This window comes from Beta vulgaris, chromosome 2 (assembly GCF_026745355.1).
Source record: "Beta vulgaris subsp. vulgaris cultivar EL10 chromosome 2, EL10.2, whole genome shotgun sequence".
Taxonomy (NCBI): Eukaryota; Viridiplantae; Streptophyta; class Magnoliopsida; order Caryophyllales; family Amaranthaceae; genus Beta; species Beta vulgaris.
Genome location: NC_079203.1, coordinates 50,092,993 through 50,115,107, shown reverse-complemented (window position 1 = coordinate 50,115,107; position 22,115 = coordinate 50,092,993). Strand labels below are relative to the sequence as shown.

The 22,115-nt window shown below is 34.9% G+C and overlaps 3 protein-coding genes across 4 annotated transcripts; 2 read left to right on the top strand and 1 right to left on the bottom strand.

The window, feature by feature from the left end:
• Positions 1–3,119: 3,119 nt before the first annotated feature.
• LOC104907900 (uncharacterized) lies at positions 3,120–5,264 on the top strand. 2 transcript variants are annotated; one of them, XM_010696936.4, is made up of 3 exons: positions 3,120–3,372; positions 3,740–3,973; positions 4,918–5,264. In XM_010696936.4, exons 1-3 carry the CDS (start codon positions 3,313–3,315, stop codon positions 5,050–5,052), a joined length of 429 nt encoding a protein of 142 aa, XP_010695238.1. In that variant the 5' UTR covers positions 3,120–3,312; the 3' UTR covers positions 5,053–5,264. The 2 variants fall into 2 exon arrangements, with proteins under 2 accessions (XP_010695238.1, XP_010695231.1); XM_010696929.4 differs by having other exon boundaries at positions 3,122–3,372; positions 4,900–5,264.
• A 2,502-nt stretch (positions 5,265–7,766) lies between these two features.
• Positions 7,767–11,877, top strand: LOC104907926 (zinc finger CCCH domain-containing protein 24). Its single transcript, XM_010696959.4, has 2 exons — positions 7,767–8,170; positions 8,970–11,877. Exon 2 carries the CDS (start codon positions 9,063–9,065, stop codon positions 11,208–11,210), a length of 2,148 nt encoding a protein of 715 aa, XP_010695261.1. The 5' UTR covers positions 7,767–8,170; positions 8,970–9,062; the 3' UTR covers positions 11,211–11,877.
• Positions 11,878–13,185: 1,308 nt separating this feature from the next.
• On the bottom strand, positions 13,186–19,428 carry LOC104907935 (protein DETOXIFICATION 43). Its single transcript, XM_010696966.3, has 14 exons — positions 19,292–19,428; positions 18,095–18,193; positions 17,748–17,869; positions 17,021–17,296; positions 16,195–16,370; positions 15,945–16,080; positions 15,717–15,813; positions 15,500–15,600; positions 15,247–15,410; positions 14,773–14,844; positions 14,553–14,669; positions 14,353–14,448; positions 14,122–14,243; positions 13,186–13,645 (listed from the first exon to the last, which is right to left on the bottom strand). The coding sequence occupies exons 2-14, from the start codon at positions 18,175–18,177 to the stop codon at positions 13,591–13,593; spliced, it is 1,617 nt and encodes a 538-aa protein (XP_010695268.1). The 5' UTR covers positions 18,178–18,193; positions 19,292–19,428; the 3' UTR covers positions 13,186–13,590.
• Between the last annotated feature and the right edge of the window lie 2,687 nt (positions 19,429–22,115).

The following is a 22,115-nucleotide window of genomic DNA, read 5'->3' as shown; positions in this document are numbered from 1 at the left end:
TAATCTGTCTTTCCAATAAATCTCCCTCTTATCCATTAACAAAGTTGTAATTAGTAGATAATCAGTCTAATTAAAATATACTAGCTCCTAAAGACCAATTCCTACTAGGTTATTAGTCTGCAGGGCACACTAGTTCAGAGGTTGGGTACAAGGTTAAATAGTCCAGAATTAAATGTCTAATATAATGTTGGGATGAAGATTTGAATCATAGACAATACATTGAATTTGGGGTGGTATTTCATCGAGTTATCACATTTTCCTCCAAGAAGAAGTATTTGTGAATGGTGTATATATACTTCTTGGCAAAGTAATTGATTTCTGTTTTATAGCATTTAAGATGAAGTTTCTCAGAAGAAGAGCAAATCCTGATAAGAATGGGGCCTATTCTTTTGGGGATGACATTCAATTTAATTGGCTTTCTAGGAGGCACTTCAATGAATGTATTATGTATCATGTATGAGTATTCACGTATTTTCTTATTATACTAATAATTTTATGGCAGAGGGAGATAAGAAGGAATCATATAATAATAAATGAGGAAAAAGTTGTCATTTAGATTCATGACTGATGAGAGTTTTTAGCAGGAAAATAAATTCACCATTATAACTTTAGAAGTACCTAAACTACTATGGATGAAATCCTGAAGAATCAACATTCCAATTATAAGACAAAAGCTTTTGTAGGAACTCAGCGAAAAACCAAGTATTATATACTTGTACATTCATCCCAAGATCATTGCATAAAATTAGTATGAATCAAATAATAGTATAGAATTATACCTTTGATGCGTATGTTCCTCTTGTCCACCAAACTTCTAATGGAGATCACCTTAGAACGTCAAGCGCCGTTCCTCTAATATTGGTCCACGAACAACACTTGGATCACCACGTATGCTAGCACAGAAGAGAGGCAAACTCGCTTTTGGTGGTGTATGAGGGCGGAAATATGGGAGGAAAACTAGAGAGAAAAATCAGATTTTGCTCTTGAGAAGATGACACACAAAGATGATCAACTATGTAACTCCTAATACTAGTATATAGGAGTGGTTACAAGTGAGACTTACTTCATGAGGTTTTATTGGCCTCATAATGTATCACATTATGAGCCTAATAAACTCATAAGTTACACATCTTTTCCATTCACCATAAAATCGTCCAACCCATTTCACAAATATTATCCAAGTGTCATTACTTGTGTGACCTCATAGGACCCAATAATACTAGTAGTTGGCCCAATTATATTAGTCCAACAAATCACAATTAGCTTCTAGCAAAACGTTGTGATCATCTAACATTATTGAATAAATTATCTCCATAATTTTATCCTAATATTATTTAGTTTATTACACTTGATCGAGGACAAAATCCTTCAGCTTCGCCATCATCATGCAGGGCGTACATGATCTTCACACGTATTCATACATAATAAAACACACAATAAACAATGAACTAAAAAAAAATACCAAAACTAACTCTTATCAGGCTAATAGCCTACAGAAGTAATAACAATTTTTATTTTAGGTCAATCTCTATTCTATATGGGAAGAGGGGTAGGACACCAAAATATTAGAAATCCCATTTTACCCTCATAACATCCCTATTCTAAATACTTACTTTAATGAAAAAATAAAAAATAAAACTACCTAATTAATTTAAAAAATAAAAAAATATTACAAAAAGAAAACCATCAACAATTCAAATATTCCTAATTTATTAGAAATAATTAATAATTAATTTAATTTTCTTCATCTCCTAAAAGAAATTAATTTTCTACGTATCTTCGCACGCATCGCGTGCATATAAAAACTAGTTCTTATAATCTGAAGTAGTACTTCATTAGCTACTATTTTTTTATCAAAATGAAAATAGATCTCGAGAATTATCAATCCATACAATATACTAGCTCCGTATTTTTTTTAGTTACACAATTTGTTTTTTGTCACTATCTATCAACCAATTTTGTTAAGCTATTACACACCGGTATAAGAATAAATCAAGTGAGGTATTGTTAGATTCATCTCAATGCGAGTATTTCGAATATCAATTTTTTATTTTATTTGTATCCCACAAGAGATATTGAAATCAAAAAAATGTCTCGTCAAATATGAGCAAATGGTGCAACTAAAAATTCCAAAGGTAGTAGTAGACATGGCCATGGGATGGTTCGTAAACTGGTTTACCTCAACGCGAATCTTAACTGTACCAGTCAGCTGATCGGTCCGATCCGATTCAGGTTCAATGTTGAATTTTCTCAAACCTGAACCAGTTCGATCCTGGTTCAGGGCTCATGCCGAGCTGTATAGGTTCAGATTTGACCTGCCGTTTCAATCTTTTCTTTTTTGCTTAAATGAAAAATGCGTTTGATTTTAATTGTATATGAACTAGAATTTAATAAAAAAATTTCGACACCATTCATATATACTAGTGTTTTTGATAACTGGTCGAGGATGAAGTATTTTTATGCATTTTCTCGATTAGTTTGACACGGTGCAATGTTGTGTACAATTTACGATCCGGTTCAGACCTGAATGCGGTTCATAGTCTAATTTAGGGCTAGGGTCAGGTTAATTTCCTCACTCATCAATTTACCCCATAAAAACCCGTTTGGTTGTCCGATTCCATCCAATCATCTGGCGATGCGGGCTGCTCGATCATTTTACAGGGCGGTTCAAGGCTGGGCCTGATTAGGCTCCCCAAATGACCACCTCTAGGTAGTAGTATTATACAGACATTGCTACATCTACTCGGTAGGTAATCTACTCACTACAATAAAAACATTAAAATATTATAAATCATGTGAATTGGATTCCACTATCATCACTTACCATTACTCTTTATTAATGGTGGGTATATTACGCGGTGGGTAGACCAATAATTTTTCGTATTATAATACTATAATAGTAGACTGACCCATACCCCCATAAATTAAGTGTGATGGGCATGAAGATAAGTATAAAAAATATCCTGTTTACTACACAGACGAAGTAACTCAGTGAGGTGGAGATAATTAATGTGTTCCCAGTTTCCCACTCCACGTGGCCCCATATGAAGGAAGGTAGCTGTCTTCTTTAAGACGTGTGGCAATTTATCTCCATGAATCATGCAGACAATGCAAGAAGATAAAAATGTTGTTTGTTTTTACTTATCCAATCCCTACTTCCTGTATTATCAATTATGCGTGTTTATTTATAGAAGTCAGAAGAATATCATCTTTCATCTATTTACTACTACTGTATTCCTGTCTTTCTAATCTCTTGTAGTACAAAGAATTGAAGAAAAACTTAATCTGAGCAATATATAGTACAATACTATTATGGCTGTGTTGACACAAGAAGAGCCTATTCTATCTAGGCTTGATCGTCTTGATAACTTGGTATATATACTTCTCTTTTTGTAATTTTTATGTATGTGCAATCATGTTTTTTTGTTTCATATCAAATAAGGCTTAGTCCAGTAATAAAGATTTGGCTTTATGACTTTAAGGTCGTCATAAAATCAGATCTCATTAGAGATTCTTTAGAGGCGAGGTTTTCTTCATCATTCTCTTTCATTCCCTTTCTTCCAATGAGTCTGACTTGCAAATTAATTTTAAAAATTGTACGTATGCGAATGTTAGTTTAATAGGGTTTTTTCATCTTAACAAATTTTTTTAAAAAAATGTTTATTTGTTTCATTTAAGTATGATAATAAGTACGTATATACTCTAAATACTTATGGTATGATCATTAATTAACTACTAGATGAGGCATTTGGAGATGATAAGAGGAGGCAATAGAAGTCCAAAAAGCACATCTTCACCATCTACACCATCAACTGGAACTCGTACAAGTGACGCTCATCCGTCGTCCCTTGATTTTTCTCCAAGGAGCCGAGATAAGTTGCATTGTCGCCCTATCGATGATGTCATTGTGGAGACGGAGCACAAAGGAACTTTGCTCGATAGAGTTTCTCTCATCGAACATCGCCTCCTCAAGGTATACATATTTTTTTTTACCATTTCTCTATTCTAAAAGTGTCTGTCCGCAAATCCAGTACGAGATATTCTAGTCTAACATTATTTTTCATCTTATCACGAGTTTTCTGATAGGGTATTCTAAAAAAAAAGTATGGAAGATTGATTACTTGATTAGTGTAAAAAAAGTAAACTGATTAGCATGGTCAAGGCTGAGTTTTTCCTAGGAATTATTACCTTTCTTTCCTTTAAATTTAGACAATTTTTTTTGACATAAAAATTTCGACAATTTGATTCACACTTGCTCAAGAGAAATTTGATTGTTAATATTTTTAATTCTGAACAAGTATAAGTCTATATCTAGAATTTATATGGACCAAAATTTAACAAGTTTCTGCATTGGCTAAGTGATTATGAATTTTCTTTCATAATACAAACAATGATCAAAGTTAAAAATATGAATCATGCCGAGGTGCAAAATTAAAGTACGCATCAAAATAACAAAAAGAAAGGAATTAAAGGAGCATTAAGTTTTGTAGTGGGATATTATGTTCTTTCAAAACCTTCATTTAGCTCAAAAATTGGGTGTTATTGTCATATCCGATACGTCACTTTACTTGAATACTTTATTTTAAATTAAAAATTTAAGTCTTTTTTTTAAAGAAATTAGTCGACATTCAATTCGTGTTTAAGTTGATATTCAATTCGTGTCTGAGCAAAAATCGGGTGTTATTGTCATATCCGATACGCCACTTTACTTGAATACTTTATTTTAAATTAAAAATTTAAGTCTTTTTTTTAAAGAAATTAGTCGACATTCAATTCGTGTTTAAGTTGATATTCAATTCGTGTCTGAGATGGGTTAGCTAGGAAATGACATAATTATGAAGTTATTGATGATATGTTGTCATAATGGTTGTTCAAGTAATAGTAATAAAAATGATTCAGGTGTGCATGCAATTGCAGCTAGAGCAAGAGTTGGAAGCTGAGAATCAGGCATTGTCCCAGAAACAAGAGGTGTCTCCCCACAAGAAGAAGAAGGGTTTGAAGCAATTGGTCAAATCTTGTGTTAAAGGAAAAGGAAGTACTGATTATAAATAGTTCATGCTATTATTAGTATTTTAATTAAAAGTAGTACTTAAGAGTTAAGGGGTGCTTTTTTTTTTGTTGTTTTTTGCTTGGATCTCCTGAGTTCTGATACTTCTGACTAATACTCTAGCGTGCGTTTGTTGCATATGGTGGAAAACTTTACTGTAACATTGGATTGTGGTTGTATTGATATGAAAATTGAAAATGAAAATTTTCAGTAACTATATGGAAGATCATACAAAGCTCCCTTAATAATCCCTTAATTATGGAACGACATTTAGGAAATTGAAAATTTTCAGTGTTCTCATGTGCTAGAAGTTGATCAATTAACTATATCATTATCAAGTGTACATGAGAAGAAACTTTGAAAAATTGTGGTTATCATATTGTTTCAAGTAGACATGAGAAGTTGATCAAGTCGAATGGATGAAGTCCAGAGACATTGTTACACAAAATCTATCATGAAGGATTAACATGTATTACTTTGATTATTACTTCAATATGATACTCCAATAATTTATATTATTTCATGATTCTATGCTTTAATAGGGAGGTAATATACCTTGCTGGATCAGGTTCATAATAATTTATTATCAGTCTGAATTGGTTTTATTATAAAAATTGATTATATGCAAATAAAAAGCGATTACATCATACTTAAACTGAATATAAATCTATACAAATATATTAAAAGGCTTGCGTGACAATGTATACACGCCGAGTGACACCTCCACTCAATGTATACACGCTAAAGTCATGTCAATTAGCAAAAGTAAAATTAGCTTGCAACAAGATTTGAACCCATGACCTCTTGTAATTATATATGACACAATTACCATCTCAACAACTTTTAATCATGTTTTAAGTGTTGACATTATTATATTTGTATTTTTTAAATGTTGAGTTTTCCTTAATATATTTTAATGGAATGAAAAAAATGTACATCAAATTTGTAAAATAGTATCAACTCAGAGCAATGCCCGGACCCGAATACTAGTTAACTATGTAAAAGGAGATTATATGATAAAAAAATTGCTTATTTATATCAAATGATTTTTGGTGCACAATAAGTTATTGTGAACCCAATCAATTCAAGCTTTTTTAATAAGGATAATCAGTTATAAACTATCATTTGTTGATTAGTTATATACTTGTATCACACTTTGTATTAATATCTATATCTACTAAATTCAACTAAGCAACAAAAGACTTATTAGTTTGGCTTTATATATAATTAAAGGTCATGTGATCAAATTCCACAATGGACTATTTGGGAAAAAGGTTCCCATATCAATGATTGGAGTGTGACCTGCAAAATTGGCTGTAATGTTGAACAAGGCTGTTTAGAGTATGATCGGCACCACACAGCAACGCTAACCGTTTTTTTGCGATTTGGGTTGGTTTGCAGTTTTGTGCATTGGTTTGTGATTTTAAGCAAACCGCGGTTTATGGTTTAGGTTGAGTTTGAATTTTTGTAAAACCAAATTGCACCATAAACCGCAAAACTATTTAGATGATTTTATATTGGACATTTGGACTCTTTGTATTTGATCATCTAATTTAAGGAGAATTATTAGGGTTTTCAACAACTTTGTACCACATACTTTAGTCATTTATGAGTTGTTGATCCAGCGATATGTAGCTAATTAACTATTTTCTAGCAAAAAGTTTAAGGACATTTGCTTAGTCCACAAAATTAAATAAAAGAACGATTAAATTGCACCGAACCAAATAATCAATAAATAAAAAAATGGTTACCATACTCATTTCACGGATGAAAAAGTGGTTAAACCGCAAATTTTGTGTTGGTTTGGTAAAAAAATGTGGTGCGATTTGGGCTGGAAATGTGTCAAACCACATCTATACTTCTTTTGACTTATTACCATAATACGCCAGCCCTTTGGGGATTCTTCAAGCTCTAGCGGATAGAACAACCATATAGGATGCTGCCAAAAATTTCATCTCCTAAACCCATATTAGAGTATATCTCAAATCAGGGGGTGTTCATTTCGAATATCCAATCCGATCTGAAATTTTGGATTTGGGAAATTGGAATCCGAATCTGACCCGAAAAAATTCAGACCGGGTATCCGAAAAGTAAAAAGTTAAATTTTCAAAGAAAAAATTTATAAAATAAGTTTCGAATTGGATCATCGAATATTTTGGATATCCGACCTTGAAAACGGATATATCAGACCAAATATCCAAAAATTTTCATATTTCAATTTCCGACTTGTAACCTATCGAAATATCAGAAAATTTAAAAACAGATCGGATATTCGAAAATTAGAAACAGATCATTCGGATTGTATGAACAGTAACACCCTTACCTCAAATCACACCAATCCAATCCACAAACAATATACATGAGATATGTCAATTCAGTAAGTTTTTCATCTTACCTATCAAGGACCCTTGGGTCCACTGGATGGCTTCCTTTCTCCCACATGGGAGACCAAGGTTTAAATTTTAGTGGAAGCAAAATTTCAATAATATTGAGGGAAGGGGAGGTTTGGGGCTTGTTGGGCCTGTGGATGATTAGTCCTGTGCGAGGACATCACAGAGGAATTTATCTTATCAGTTACCACGAGTTCCCGAAAGGAGACAAAAAAAAATTCTTCATCTTACCTGCTATGAAAACAAGGTTGGAATTACGACAAAGCTGACCTAGTGGTTAAGATTTGGTCTCGTGACTTTAAGGCCATGGGATCAAATCCCACTAGGGGTTTTTGGGGGTGAAGTTTCCCTTATCATCCATCTTCTTTCAAGGAGTTTGACCTGTAAACCTGACATCTTACCAACTTTTAAAAATAAGAAAAAGAAAATATATTACGGGTTTACGGCAGAGGTAGCATTTCAGATGTAGTGAACAAATATGAGCACAGTTTTTTTTTTTTTTCTGTATTTAATAGTCAAGTCAAGTCTCTTACTGCTGTTCTTCTTTCACTTTCTTTTTCTCTCTCATATACCTTAATTTCTTTCTCTCTTTCTTTTTTCGCCTCTTTCAAACATCATAATCTGGTTTTCATGAAAAATGGGAGTTCCTTGCTACCGATCTATATATTGCCTTTAGTATCTGACTTTCTGTTTCTCTTTTAAGGATTGACTTGGTCCGATCTACTGATCATTTGTAAGTTTTCCATCTAATTTTTGTTATTCTTCATTCATTTTTTAGGTTCTTCAAATCCATTGCCTTGAACTTCTTTTTAATGGTAGATTACACTTGCATTGAAGTTAGTGATGTAATTAATTATGTAAAGTTTTAACCTTTGCTTTTGTCTGTTGATGTTTTGATGGTTTCTGGGTTTCTTGATTATGAAATGTTAGATTGAAAACATAATTTGATTCTGTGGAGTGATTGGAGGATTACCCTTTTCTTGAAATTCGTCTATTTGTTGGAAACCTGTTAATTTTAAGCTAAAATTGGTATAAACATTCACATTTCTTTCTTTTTTTTGGGGGGGGGGGGGAAAGAATTTCTTATATATAAATGTTTATTGGAGGGTCTAAAAAGGGTATGTTCAGCATAATGCAGATTGATGGTTTAAATTTTCAGTTGTTGATTGTTAAATTAGATTTTATGTTGAAGATCTAGGTAGAATGGTGATCCTAATTCTTGCCCTTGTAGATTGTAAGGCGTAAATCGGCTGACCAATAAGGTTTTGCTAGCTGTGAATGTGTTAGTAGTTTATTTGTGCTGAAAAAAGAAGTGTGTATGTGGGTTGGGGGGAGTGAGAATAACACTAGGTAGGTAAAAACTAGTGGGAGAAAAAGAATAATTGGTTGTCTGATGATGGAGGAATAAGAGTTTGTTGGGTTTTCCTTCTTTACCAGTGTACTTTAGTGGTTTGTAGAATATATGATTTTGTTGGCATCTGATTTTGATTAGGGTATCTTATCTAATCGAATATTGTTATCATGTATTGTAGTTCTGTCTTTTAAAATTATATGGTGGTCCGGATCGATCAAATATCATATCTGATTCAGCACAATCTCTTCCTGAAGACAATTCCAACACCACAATGAAGGAACCCAATCATACTGCTGTTGAGTCGGAGAACTGTTTTTTCAATTTACTTGAGCTTGCTTCCAATGATGATGTTGAAGGGTTCAAGAAGATCTTAGAGCATGATGCTTCAAAAATTTGTGCAGTTGGTTTGTGGTATGGCCGGCAGAAGGGCTCTAGACAAATGGTTCTTGAGCATCGGACACCCCTGATGGTTGCTGCTACTTATGGCAGCTTGGGTGTTTTGCAGCTAATACTTGCTCAACCTTGGGTGGATGTGAACTTTTCGGGTGTCCCGGATAAGAGCACAGCCCTCCACTGTTCAGCTTCTGGTGGGGCAGTTGAAGCCGATGAAGTTGTGAAGCTTCTGCTGGAATCTGGTGCAGATCCTAATGCAATGGATGTGAATGGTCTTCGCCCATTTGATGTGATTGTTGTTCCTCCAAAGCTCCCCAGCAAAAGAGCTTCATTAGAATACCTCCTCGCAAAAAATGCTTCTGATAACTCCATCATTGGACCCAAGATGCTTGTATCGGTTGGGAGTTCAAGTTCTAGCTCTCCTCCGCTGTCTTCATCACCCGACAATGGCTCTTCATCGTTTCCATCAGATTCAGTATTATCACCAAAGATTGTGAAGCCAATTGATTTTTCTATCAACCAGCCACCAGAAAAGAAGGAATACCCCGTTGATCCTTCTCTTCCTGACATAAAGGACAGCATCTATGCAACTGATGAATTCCGTATGTTCTCATTCAAGATCCGACCGTGTTCTCGAGCATACTCCCATGATTGGACTGAGTGCCCTTTTGTTCATCCAGGAGAAAATGCACGACGGAGGGATCCAAGGAAGTATCATTATAGTTGTGTCCCCTGTCCTGAATTTAGGAAGGGGACATGTAGAAGGGGTGACTTGTGTGAGTATGCTCATGGGGTATTTGAATGCTGGCTTCATCCTGCCCAATACAAAACTAGGCTTTGCAAGGATGGGACAAGCTGCAATCGAAGGGTGTGCTTTTTTGCCCATACCCCTGAAGAACTAAGGCCACTCCATGTGTCTACCGGCTCCGCTGTACCTTCACCACGAGCATCCGCCTCTGTTACTGCTGTCATGGATATGGCAGCTGCAATGAATCTCTATCCAGGTTCACCATCATCTATCTCGGCCATGTTACCTTCACCGTTTTCCCCACAGTGCATGTCACCTCCTACAAATAACTGCCCAAACCACCCTTGGTCCCCGCAGCAAAATGTTCCAACCCTTCATCTCCCTGGAAGCAACCTTCAATCCAGTCGTTTGAGATCTTCACTGAGTGCTAGAGACATTCCCCACAAGGATTTTAATATGCTATCTAATTTTGATGCCCAGCACCATATGTTAGATGACCACATGGCCTCTTTTTCACAGCCGCGGTCTAACCCTTCTTCCTTGATTCATGCTGTTCGGACAAAGACCTTAGCTCCTTCTAACCTGGAGGAGCTCTTTTGCTCAGAGATTGCTTCTTCTCCTCGTTATTCTGACCATGTTCCGGCAGCTGTTTTCTCCCCAACCCACAAATCTGTGCTGCTCAATCAATTCCAACAGCAACAGAGTTTTTTGGCACCGATCAACACATCTAATGTTTACTCACCCAAAAGCGTTGACCACCCCTTGTTGCAGGCTTCTTTAAGCGTATCTTCTCCTGGAAGGATGTCTCCACGAAGTGTTGAACCTATTTCACCTATGAGTGCTCGACTCTCTGCTTTTGCGCTTCGGGAGAAGCAGCTGCAGCAACAACAGCCACTGCGTAGCTTTAGTTCGAGAGAGTTTGGAGTCAAACATAATTCCTCCTTGGTTGGTTCCCCGGTCAATTCGTGGTCAAACTGGGGATCACCGAATGGAAAGACGGATTGGTCAGTCAATGTTGGGGATGGTGAAATGGGTCGATTAAATCGATCATCTTCATTTGAGCTTGGGAACAATGGAGAGGAACCAGATCTCTCTTGGGTCCAGTCTCTGGTGAAGGATTCTCCCCCTGAGTTGCGAGAAAAGCATGTTACCCCTGTTTCTGGTGCTATCCAATCTGCTGAGGGCTTGGCAACCAAAGCTTCAACAGATTCAGTTGATTACTCTGTTGTAGGTGCATGGCTTGAGCATATGCAGCTTGATCAGCTCGTAGCCCAGTAAGATATTTTCTTTCTTCTCTTTTTTGGCTCTTGATTGAGATAGAGAGAAGTAGTGTAAAACCTTGTTTTTGGGGAGTTTTTTGGGTCTTTGGTGTAGGTTGGTGTCAATTGAAAGTGGTACAGTATAGAAAGAAGGATGAAAGATAGGAAATAATAGTTGCCCAGTTGATGAAGCATATTGCTTTTTTGGTGTTTAGTCATTTATTGTTATTAGCCAAGGAGGACGAAGAAGCACTTTTAGTTGGGTGTAGCAAGGTAAACCCACTTGGGTGATCTTCCGAAGCTCTTTGGAGTATTGGACTCATCTCTCATATATGTATTTTTACCCCAAGAATTTTACCTAGAACGAGTTGGAAGAATCGGAGATGAGAATCCTCTAATTTCTTTCTTAATTGATTGATGGCTATTGAGCAAGAAGGTTTAGAAGATGGGAGAAAAGTTCCTTTGATCCTTTAATTTTTGTCTTAATTGGTTTAATGGTTATTGAGCCGGAAGGTTTAGAGTATGGGAGAAAGGTTCTTTTTATCCTGTATTGTCGTATGTTGAGCTAGTTGCTTATTATTTTGTATGCTAGTTGGGATCATCTTGTAATTGGATATGTAACTGTTGATGATGTATAACTATATGAAATATTATTTCAATATATTCACAGGCTTCTGTAGTTTTCATTTTTGCTCTTTGATCCCGTTTTTTAGTATGTGATTCTATTGAGTGATGAACCTATACCCATAACTTCTTTTCTATTCAATATCAAATCCATCACTTTGTTTTGGCTTTCTGATAGACAGATGTTCCTAGAGCTGCATTACTCAAACTTCACGTGCTCTTATGTAATACTTCCTCCGTTTTGAAATAAGTGAAACACTTCTCTCCAAAAGCTCTCACATGAATGAGAGCAATGATCCAGGAAGTAAAAGTTAGCTTTGTTTCCAAATTCAAAATGAAGTCACATATTTATATTAATTAATATTCATAGTGTTGAGGATCTACCACGGATATTTTAAGGTGAAATGACGCATTGGAGCTGAGTAAATCGGAGTAATTTGTTACGCAGGCGTCTTTAGAGCACCTTGTTAGGTTCTAAATTTGGACATTACTGTAGGACCTGACCTGATAGAAGTGTCATCGTGGATGTGAACGTTGATGTTATGCCAACCAAAGAAGTTGGTGGTCCTCTATCTGAAAATGGTGGGTGCTTGAAGATTGTTAATTAGCTAGATTCTCATTTTAAGCCCAAAATAACTCCTCCTAGTACTATAAATATGATTTATGATCTAAGATTTTGATTTTTGAAGGTCACAACACCAATGAATAAGAAATGGTTTGGTTGTTGAAGTGTCATGTCCTTATCCATGTTCTGCTAGAACAATTAAGAGCTGACAACTTGTTTAATTATCAAGTAATCATACCTTAATCTGTTAATATGACCCTTTTACTTTAATTGGTGTTAATAATTAATAATGGATCAGATTCTCTGGAAAGTATGATGATTGAGTGCGGCGATGCGATTGGTTTGGAAGCAGATAAACTTTTTCTGAAGCTGTTTAGGAATTATTCCTGTCAGAAATACTATATACAAAAAGTTTAGGAATCTTTAATTTTCAGGCTTAGCAAATTGTATGTCTGCATGTGCATCAGTGTATTTTTTTATATGCTACGAGTTGGGTCATGTTACATTTGATGTTGCACATGCATTGCTTGATTTAGGCCACACTCATAATTGAAGATATATATGCATCAAAATGATTAATGCTATGCTATTATTGTGGAGGTTTTAAAGAATCAAATTCATTTCTTTTGTTGTTTTCTGTGTTGTATGTGTGTGTGACATTGATATATTTGTTTAAACTATTATGTTTTAACTCGTCATTAGAGAAGTAATGTTGAATGAATGAAGAATGTGAGAAATTGAGGGTACTACACATATCTGTCATACTGTAGTTGAGATAATAATTCATAACTGATTCAACTCTGGCTTTTAAGAAATGGTGCTGTTTATATTCATAATAATAGCATTACAACCGCATTGATAATTTGATTATAGCAACAATTACATGTTATGGTATGCCCCTTCTCATAATAGAAGTACTGCATTATTCTACAACAACAACGACCGACCGACAACTCAGGCGGGATCCCTGAATCTGGGTTAGGACTTAGGACTTAGGAGATGCGAGCTTATTGTAATCAGATGTCTACTTCTCCAAACATTGTAGACAAGGTACCCCCTTTAAAAGATCCCGAAGAGAAAGTACTCCACTAGTTAGTAAGAAAAATGACATTGGTCGCGGTGACTGGTGAGTGGTGAACGCCAATGCAGGAGCTCATATTTCATTCCCCTTAGAAGCGAATGGCCCTTCTATAAAGGGAGATTAAAGTTATCAGGAAAGAGACGGGCTTCTGAGAAAGCGCCATGGTCCTGTCCCTGTTCCCATCCTGCAAATGTTATCAAACATGAAACTTCATCTTTTTCAATGAACCATATTCATAAGTTCTATGAGATATTAGTATCAATCTAAACATTATAGAGATACTTCTTATAATTGGTTGGATACTTATGTTTCTTCTGCACTGTTTTTCTGAATTCCTGTCAACATTCTCTCCAGTTTTTAGATGGTTTAGTTTCTAAAGGGAATTAAGTGGCAATTCTAGTCGAGGGGGATGGGTGTGTGTGTGTGTGTTTGTGTGTTGGCCAAAGCTTAAGTTACACTGAACTGTATGTGCTTCAGGCGCATGAATGCCTGATGTACATTTGCACATCATGCTTCCGTGTGTAGGATCTAATATGTTGTTGCGATACTAAATTTCCTTTATTTAGTTAATCATTCCTCTCCGTGAATCTAGCAATTGGAGAATCGGGAATCCTCGCTTGGTGAGTGAGACGGGCAGGTAAGATTCGTAAGAAGAATTACCTCCAAATCCCAGCAAGGGTACGCAGAGCCATGTAGATGGTTAAAGCAATCCAGATTCCTATAAATCCATAGCTTTTGTATAGCAGAAACAGTGATGTAACACTTGCAATAGCCACCAGAACCTAAGGTTGCAATAATTTCAGTTCATCATCAGAATGAAATTTGCTAAAGAAAACTGTGCTTGTTTTTTTTTTAGTTTTGAATGAATAATTACTGAGCTAGGAAACTTGCCATGGAATATGCAGAATAAGCAAAATCAGATGCTCCGAAGTTTACACCATCAAACACAAAAGATAAGGAGTTAATTGGTTGTGTGCCTGCTACGAACTGTTGCGCAAACAAACTACATGTCAGTTTGTTTCAAAGAACAGATGTTACATAATAATCCAATTAGCAAGGAACTTTTGATAGTGAAAGAAGTATAATTTTACCGGTACTCCTACGCTAATGAGACCAAGAACATTCACGTTGTTGGAAAATATTCCAGCTCCAAACTGCAAACCGAGTCCAACGACAACGGCCAAGCCCAACCCAAGGACAAATCCCATCTGCATTTAGGGAAGATTTTGTTTTATGAATATTTCACACACAACTATATACTTCAAAGCATCAAGTCCTGATTAATAAAGGAAAAGAAGAAATATGTCTAACCTGTAGTACCCTGGAAGCTGCAGCAGTTGCCTTCTCATAATTCTTCTCAGCAAATGCACTTGCCAAGATTGCCTGACATCCCAGTTTCAACAATGAAATTAATGATGCAGAGAGATTAAAAGAGCACAGCCCTGTCATGACTCATGAGTTGGGACTTGGGAGTTGGGACCGGCCTGGCCTGGCCTGGCCTGGTGTCGATCCATGGGCCATGCAAGCACATCATTTTCGAAGATGAGCACGATTCCAGCACGAGCATGATGGGCTGATCCACTCATTTTCCACAAAAGAGAAGCATATTTTTTTTAAGGTGGCCTGCCAGCACAACACATGTGCCAGCCTATGTATGGTCCCTCTTTTAATATTTGGCATGAGCCCATCATGACGTGACTTTTCCTTTGCCATGGCACGAGGCACAGCCCGTGCCCAGCTCTAGAAAGGATGATCAAAATTCAAATTTATCATTTGGTGTTATACCTGACCAGCTACTGCTAAGCCATCAGCCATAAGAGATGAAGCCAACCATACTTGTAGGCAGATCTGGAATGCAGCCATGGGAGTTGCACCCAGTCTTGCAGCCATAGATGCGGCCAAGGTGACACAAAAAGTGACGGCTATCACTCTTGTGAACAGATATAAACCTGTAGCAAACATAATGTCAGTCAATTTACTCTAAACTAAAACCTGCAACGAATTTTCATACTAATAGGTGAATTCTTTTGCACCGTACCATTTTTGAGAAATCTACCCAACTGCAGTTCTTTTAGACTAGGAGGCAACAGATAAACTTCCCTCGTCAACCTCCATAACAGTATAAATGACATTAAGTACCTGTAACATAACACCACCACGATATTATAGTGTTAGAGACTAACAAAGGAACATCTGTGTAGACAGGAAAGATTTATAACCTATTATACTGATTATTGTTTGTAGAAGTAGCTTACTGTGAGAGCACATGAGCAATTGCTGCACCACTTACACCCAAATGGCATCCGAATATGAGAACTGCATCCAGTACTATATTTGCACCATCTGCTGCAACTGTATATGACACAGAGCACGCCCGTAAGTAATGTGAAAAGAAGGAATGAGAGAAACAGAATAACTTATGTTACTGTTAGTTTCTTGCATCGTTCTAAGTAAGGGAGGAGAATAGGTTTATTAGTGATTACCAGTTGCATAAAGGGGAGTTGTTGTATCTTTAAAACCTCGAAAGACACCTTGCATTGCTAGTGAAAGAAGCACAGCAGGAGCACCAAAGGATCTCAGTGTTAAATACCTAAGAGCTGGTTTTAGCATCGGGGAATCCTACACAATAATAGTTTAACCCAATATCAGATATTAATAAGATCAGCCGGAAGTCATGCATATCAATGATGATAACTTACTTAGGAAAAAGAATAGGTTATGTTAGGAACTTACATGTTTTACACCCATGATTTGTAAAAGCATTTTAGCCCCAAAGAAGAGGAATATGGTTTGACAAAGACCTAGGAACAATCCGAGAAACAATGCAGTTGAAGCTGATGGAATATGCCGCTTTCCTCCTACTTCAACCTTCTCAGGACTACTTATTGCTAACTCCTTTGTTTTCTGATCTGATCCATGCCAAAATCATGAAAACACAATGTCAAAATTAGTTAAAAGTTATATATCTTTTAACTTGTATAACTATTTTTTCGTTTAACTAATACTCCCTCTGTTTCATTTTAATTGTTACACTTTGATATTTTACACTATTCACAAATTTCACTTTGACCATCATTAGTGATTTATATGCGGATGAAAATATAGTCATGTGGGATCTTGTTAGATTCATAATAACATGTATTTTATTAATATGTACTTTTTATAATTTTTACAAATACAAAACTAAAGAAATATGTCCTCAAAATTTTGCATTGCCATGCGTGAAAAGTGTAAGGGTGTAGATTAAAATGAAATGGAGAGAGTAGTGGTATGACGAGAATACCCAACACTATTTTCTCTAAATGAGCAAAATGAACAAATGGCGAATGAGCAAATGTTTCTACTCATTTAAGAAAATGAGCAAACACTTTTATTACAAAATGAGCAAAATGAGCAAATGAGTAAATGAGCAAAATGCCCATATGAGCAAATTTGGTGTCAAATGGGCACATGAAGTTCTAATTTATTACAAAAATACCCCTGGGTGTACCATGAGTGAACTCGTGGTATGACTGAATAAAGAAAAAAAAATGATGCAAGAGTTTAGAGTGGATGAGACCTTGTTTGGGAAGGCAATCATCTTTGTTAATTATTGTAGTAGATCCCTCCTCTAGTTTCCCTAAAACATCATCTTGCGACATCATCTCGACGGAGTCACCGAGTTGATGAGGAGATGCCTCGGCTACTTGATTTAGCTCTTGTGCACTCATTTTCTCAATTGTCTCTTCTTGAGCAACGAATGAAGTAGTAATGCTAACAAGTGGATATATAGTAATTTTGGATGCTTGGTTGAAGATTGCTATAGAAACTCCAACTGCTGCAAGCTCCACCGCACCTACATATATATATGCATTGCATCCCATAATAATAACTTGATAAGAAGCAACATAAGAATGGTGTATGTATTTATAAGGTTATGTAGGTAATGGAATATAATGAAGTAGTATAGATAGTGATGTATTATCAGAAATAACGAGAGGCAGATAGTATTACGGTTAAGTTTCTCTCTGGTAAACACTAACTCCTAAACTATATACCACTAGACTCCTACCAAGCAACGCGTGGTCTAGTCGTAAAGGTTTGGTCTCATAACTTCAAAGGTCATGAAATCAAATCTCACTAGGGGTTGTTTAGGGTGAGGTTTCGCTTACCATCCCCTCTCTCCAAGGAGTCAGACCTGCAAACCTGGCTGGTTAGACTTGTGCGAGGTGCAGTGTCCTTCATCTTACCAACTTAAATATTTAAATATACCACTAGACTCCTAGTCGTACAATAGATAATCTTACCAATATGGCCGATAAAGACGGTATCGATGAGAGATGCAACAGGATCCGCAGCTAAAGCCAAAGCTGCTGGGATTGCAATTCTTAATATCTCTAACCCCAATGAATCCATCTTGAAGACAAGCCTGCAATCCATCAATATGCATTTCCATGTTCAAATTGCAATTTTTGCATGCATGCACATATACATAACACCATTAAACACATTTCATTATTCATTAATGTAAAGTTGTAAACTAACTACTATATAAACCTCTTCTGCATGTTTTGAAAATAAATGAAACGCTTCTCTCAAAAAACTCACATAAAAAACAGAAGCGTTTCATTTACGAGAAAGTATATTTACATACCTTGCATCTTTGAAGAATACAGAAAGTGGTATGTTCCACTTGTTCTTAGCAGGACGTAATGCACCATTGTTAGCCTCGGCCATGGTAAAATGTCCAAAACTACGCACAATTCAGTAAGATAATTATACTTAGCTTAACAATACTACTACTATATAAGAAAAAAATGAGGTAGATCAAGTGGGCCCACAAGAAAGCCCAAAAGAAGGCCCATTTGGCAGGGAATGAAGCTACAAAACAATGCACATGTCAACAGAATTCAAGTCCCAAAAGAAAATTGACATACTGCAAATTACTAGTTAGTACTATATGCAAAATTACTAGTGTGAACATGTAGTATAGAATTTATAGTAAAGTAGTTACAAGTTTTGTACTTTATACGTAAGAAATTATGTTGGTTACGTTTGTTATGGAGGTTTAATTAATTAATCAGGTGAAGGAGCACTTATTCCTTAAAAGTTAAAGGTACCCCCCTTCTTCCAAGACTTTTTTTTGTTTGTTATTTCAATCAAACAATAAAAGTGACTTAATTTTTGTGGCTATTAGGAAATTTTAGTGCGTTTGTAAGGAAAAAAGTTTGTTTTTTTCTCAAAGGAAAAACGAAAAACCGAAGCAAAATAGAAGTTTACTTGTATTAGTGTATGTTGGCATATGACATATGATGGCTTCTCCATATAAACCTCCACAGGAATGTATTACATATATAAGCCTGTAATTAACTTATAATTAAGGGCATCATTTGGCCTAGATAAACCTATTAACTACCCATATAATACTAATTACTAGTACTTAGCATTCTAGTATTGCACATCTAGATTGAGATTTGCACAATTTTCTAGTAATCAGTATGCTTTAAGTATAATTAAGGTGATCATTGAGCACCAAACCAAATAATATAATTGATTGCATCTATTATTTTTTTAGTTGTATGTTTCTTAAAAGGGTTCTAATTGAACTCTTAAGAGTTATTGCAAAATTTTCTTTGATAATATTTAGGCTAGGAAACTGCATGGAATGAAGTAGTAAGACGCCTTAAAAAGAAAAAATGTACAAGCTTAAAAAGAAAATTAATCGCGTTACTGCGACACTCTATCGATATATATGAGTTGATCCCACAAATACTTTTAGATGTCTAACAATTCACAATTTCTCATACAAAAATGTGGTTGAAAGCAAAAAGATTTGGAACATATTACATACCTCAAGACTTAGGAGGTTTGAGAGAGAGAGAGGAGGGAGTATGTTTTTTTTGTTGTTGATATCTAACTTGAGTTTTTGGACATATAACAAGTAGAAGCAAGGCTAAGTTCCTTTATATAGGGATTTCTTCCCTTGTCACCTTCTAATAAAACACATTTCAATTGTACACTTTTTTAGCAGTCTATTTTATCACTCAAGTGGAGTTATTGCCAATTCAGAGATTAAGAATAATTAATCATCTAAATATTATCATTAGTAGCTAATTTAGAGAAGAAGCACTAGTGATTTACAATATTAAGCATGCAAATGTGCACCAATGTACGTGCCATAATGTAGGACAAAGCTTTAAGATACATTTATATTAATTAATTACTCCTAATCTACTAGTAGAAAGTGGAAACATTGGTTCTTCTTTCTAACCCGTTTGCTTTCTACTCCAATTGAATGGACTTGAGGTGAGCTTAGAACTTTTCTGCCTTCAAGTGGGCTCTGTGTTGGATTTCCAATACTGCCCTATTCATTGATGGGCCCATCAACATTATGACCTAATTTTGCTTCTTAGCTTCTTGACGTATGTTTAGTAAGTAGTATATCAATACTAGTCTCCAAATATATACTTCATTTTGCCATCTTAAAATGTATCAAAAAGCTTTCACAACTATGCTATATAATTTTTTTTTCTAGATTGGTAAGATGAATTGTCCTACTAAATCGAAAACTCGTACAAGTCAATTCGGTCCAGGTTAGCAGGCTAGGCATTATGAGAGAAGGGAAGGATGTCTCAAATTACCCCTAGTCGGGATTATGCTATAAAATTATCCACTTCGTTGGAGTAGTGTTTCATATATACTTCTATGCCAGTAAAACGAAATTATTAAGAAAAGAAAAATCTAAATTCTAGAAATTTCCCAGCTTTTCATTTTTTAATTTTCAAAAAATCTAGAATTTGAGAACAGAAAATATGATGAAGGACCCAACGTATTTTGAGGGATGATCGATTATATACCAAAAGACATCGGGAACTAATAGCGTATTTGGTTGAATATGTTCACATCATTGTTTATCTATTTTCTTTTTTCTTATTTGATTTAACCCCTCGTTTATTATCATTGTTTGATGATAATGTACTTCCCTAATTTGTTACTTTAATTTCCCTTCTATCGATTAATTAACAAATTTATTTAGTTGCTTGGCAATAATGATTATTATTAATTTCCCATTTTATGACTTGAAACATCCAATAAAGGCAGCAATTTTTATTACCCTTCTTGTTCTTTTTTTTTTTTTTTTTGGTGAACATACCCTTCTTCTATTTTAATTAATTTCATTCTCTTTTCCATTCCGTAGTTTGAAACAAGCACTTAAATTTATACACTCAGCCACTTATAGGATTTTTGTAGTTAAGGAAACCTTTGTAATATATGTACTCTAGTCTCTATTCAACAACCTCTAGAGCAAATTAAGAATGTCTTGACCTAGTGGTTAAGATTGAGGTGTTGCAAACGATAAGTCACGGATTTTGTACTGCTTTTCATTGTTCATATAGATAAAAAAAACCTCTAGAGCACCTCCTAAGCCGCCAAACCAACAATCTACGAGGCAAAAACTCGAAATACCATTTCAATAAGGTAATCAAACAAGGTGATTCGGAACTTACACTGTCTTAATTAAATTTCATAAATAAACAAATCACCTCTTCAACTTAATGATATATAGAGGTGTATATATATATAAAATAACGCATCATCCCTTGATTTGCTTTTTCAATTTGCTGTCAAAATTGTAAATAATATCTTGCATATCGAAATATTAACAAGTGAAGTGAGCTTGAAGAGCTTGCGAGCTACACTCATCATCTATCACTTCTGTGATTGAATTATCAATTATAGATAAGGTAATAGGGAGACTATGAACTTACATCTATATATAGTACTTTTGTCTAAGGTGATCGTTAATAACAAGATCAATTAGTAACTATGTAAGTCTGCTTTCATGCAACTTGGCAGCAAAATTGCAATTTGCACCTACATCTTTCAAGAGCTATTTGATTTTGCAGTATTAAAGGACAGAGTGACATGCAACAGTGCATTTGGCTGCAATATATGACACTTGTTATTGCACATAATACTCATATAGGTAGGATTTATTAAAAACTAACCTTAAACTGAAAATTGAAAACTGAAAATTAATCTTTTTGCTCATTTTGTAGATTTTTGCTCATTCTATGTTTGTTTGTTCATATTATGTTTTTGCTTATTTTAAGAAACTTTTGCTCATTTTAGCAAACTTTCACTCATTTATGAACTTTTATTCATTTTATGTCTTTTGCTCATTTTATGTTTCGTTCATTTTACGAAAATTTTGCTCATTTTACAAATTTCTGCCCATTTTATATTTTTTTTTCTCATTTTATATTTTTGCTCATTTTAAGAATTTTTTGTTCATTTTATCTTTTTGCTCATTTTATATTGCACTTTTCAACATAATTTTCACGTAATCTTATATGTTTGTATGTGTTCAACTTATTATATGAAGGGTAATCTTATTGAAATTATCTAAACTAAATATAACCAAATTTATTAGAACTTATCTAAATTAATTGAAATTTACTTAAACTAATGTGGTAAATTCACTTATTACATGGAGAGGAATCTTCCTTGAAATTATCTAACCTACTCGATCATTAGATTCTAAATTACAAGTTCATAACCCTAAATATAACCAAACCAAATTTATTAGAACATATCTAAATTTCTTGAAATTTATTAAAACTAATCAATATGATAAATTTATTAAAATATGTCTAATATAGAACATATTATTG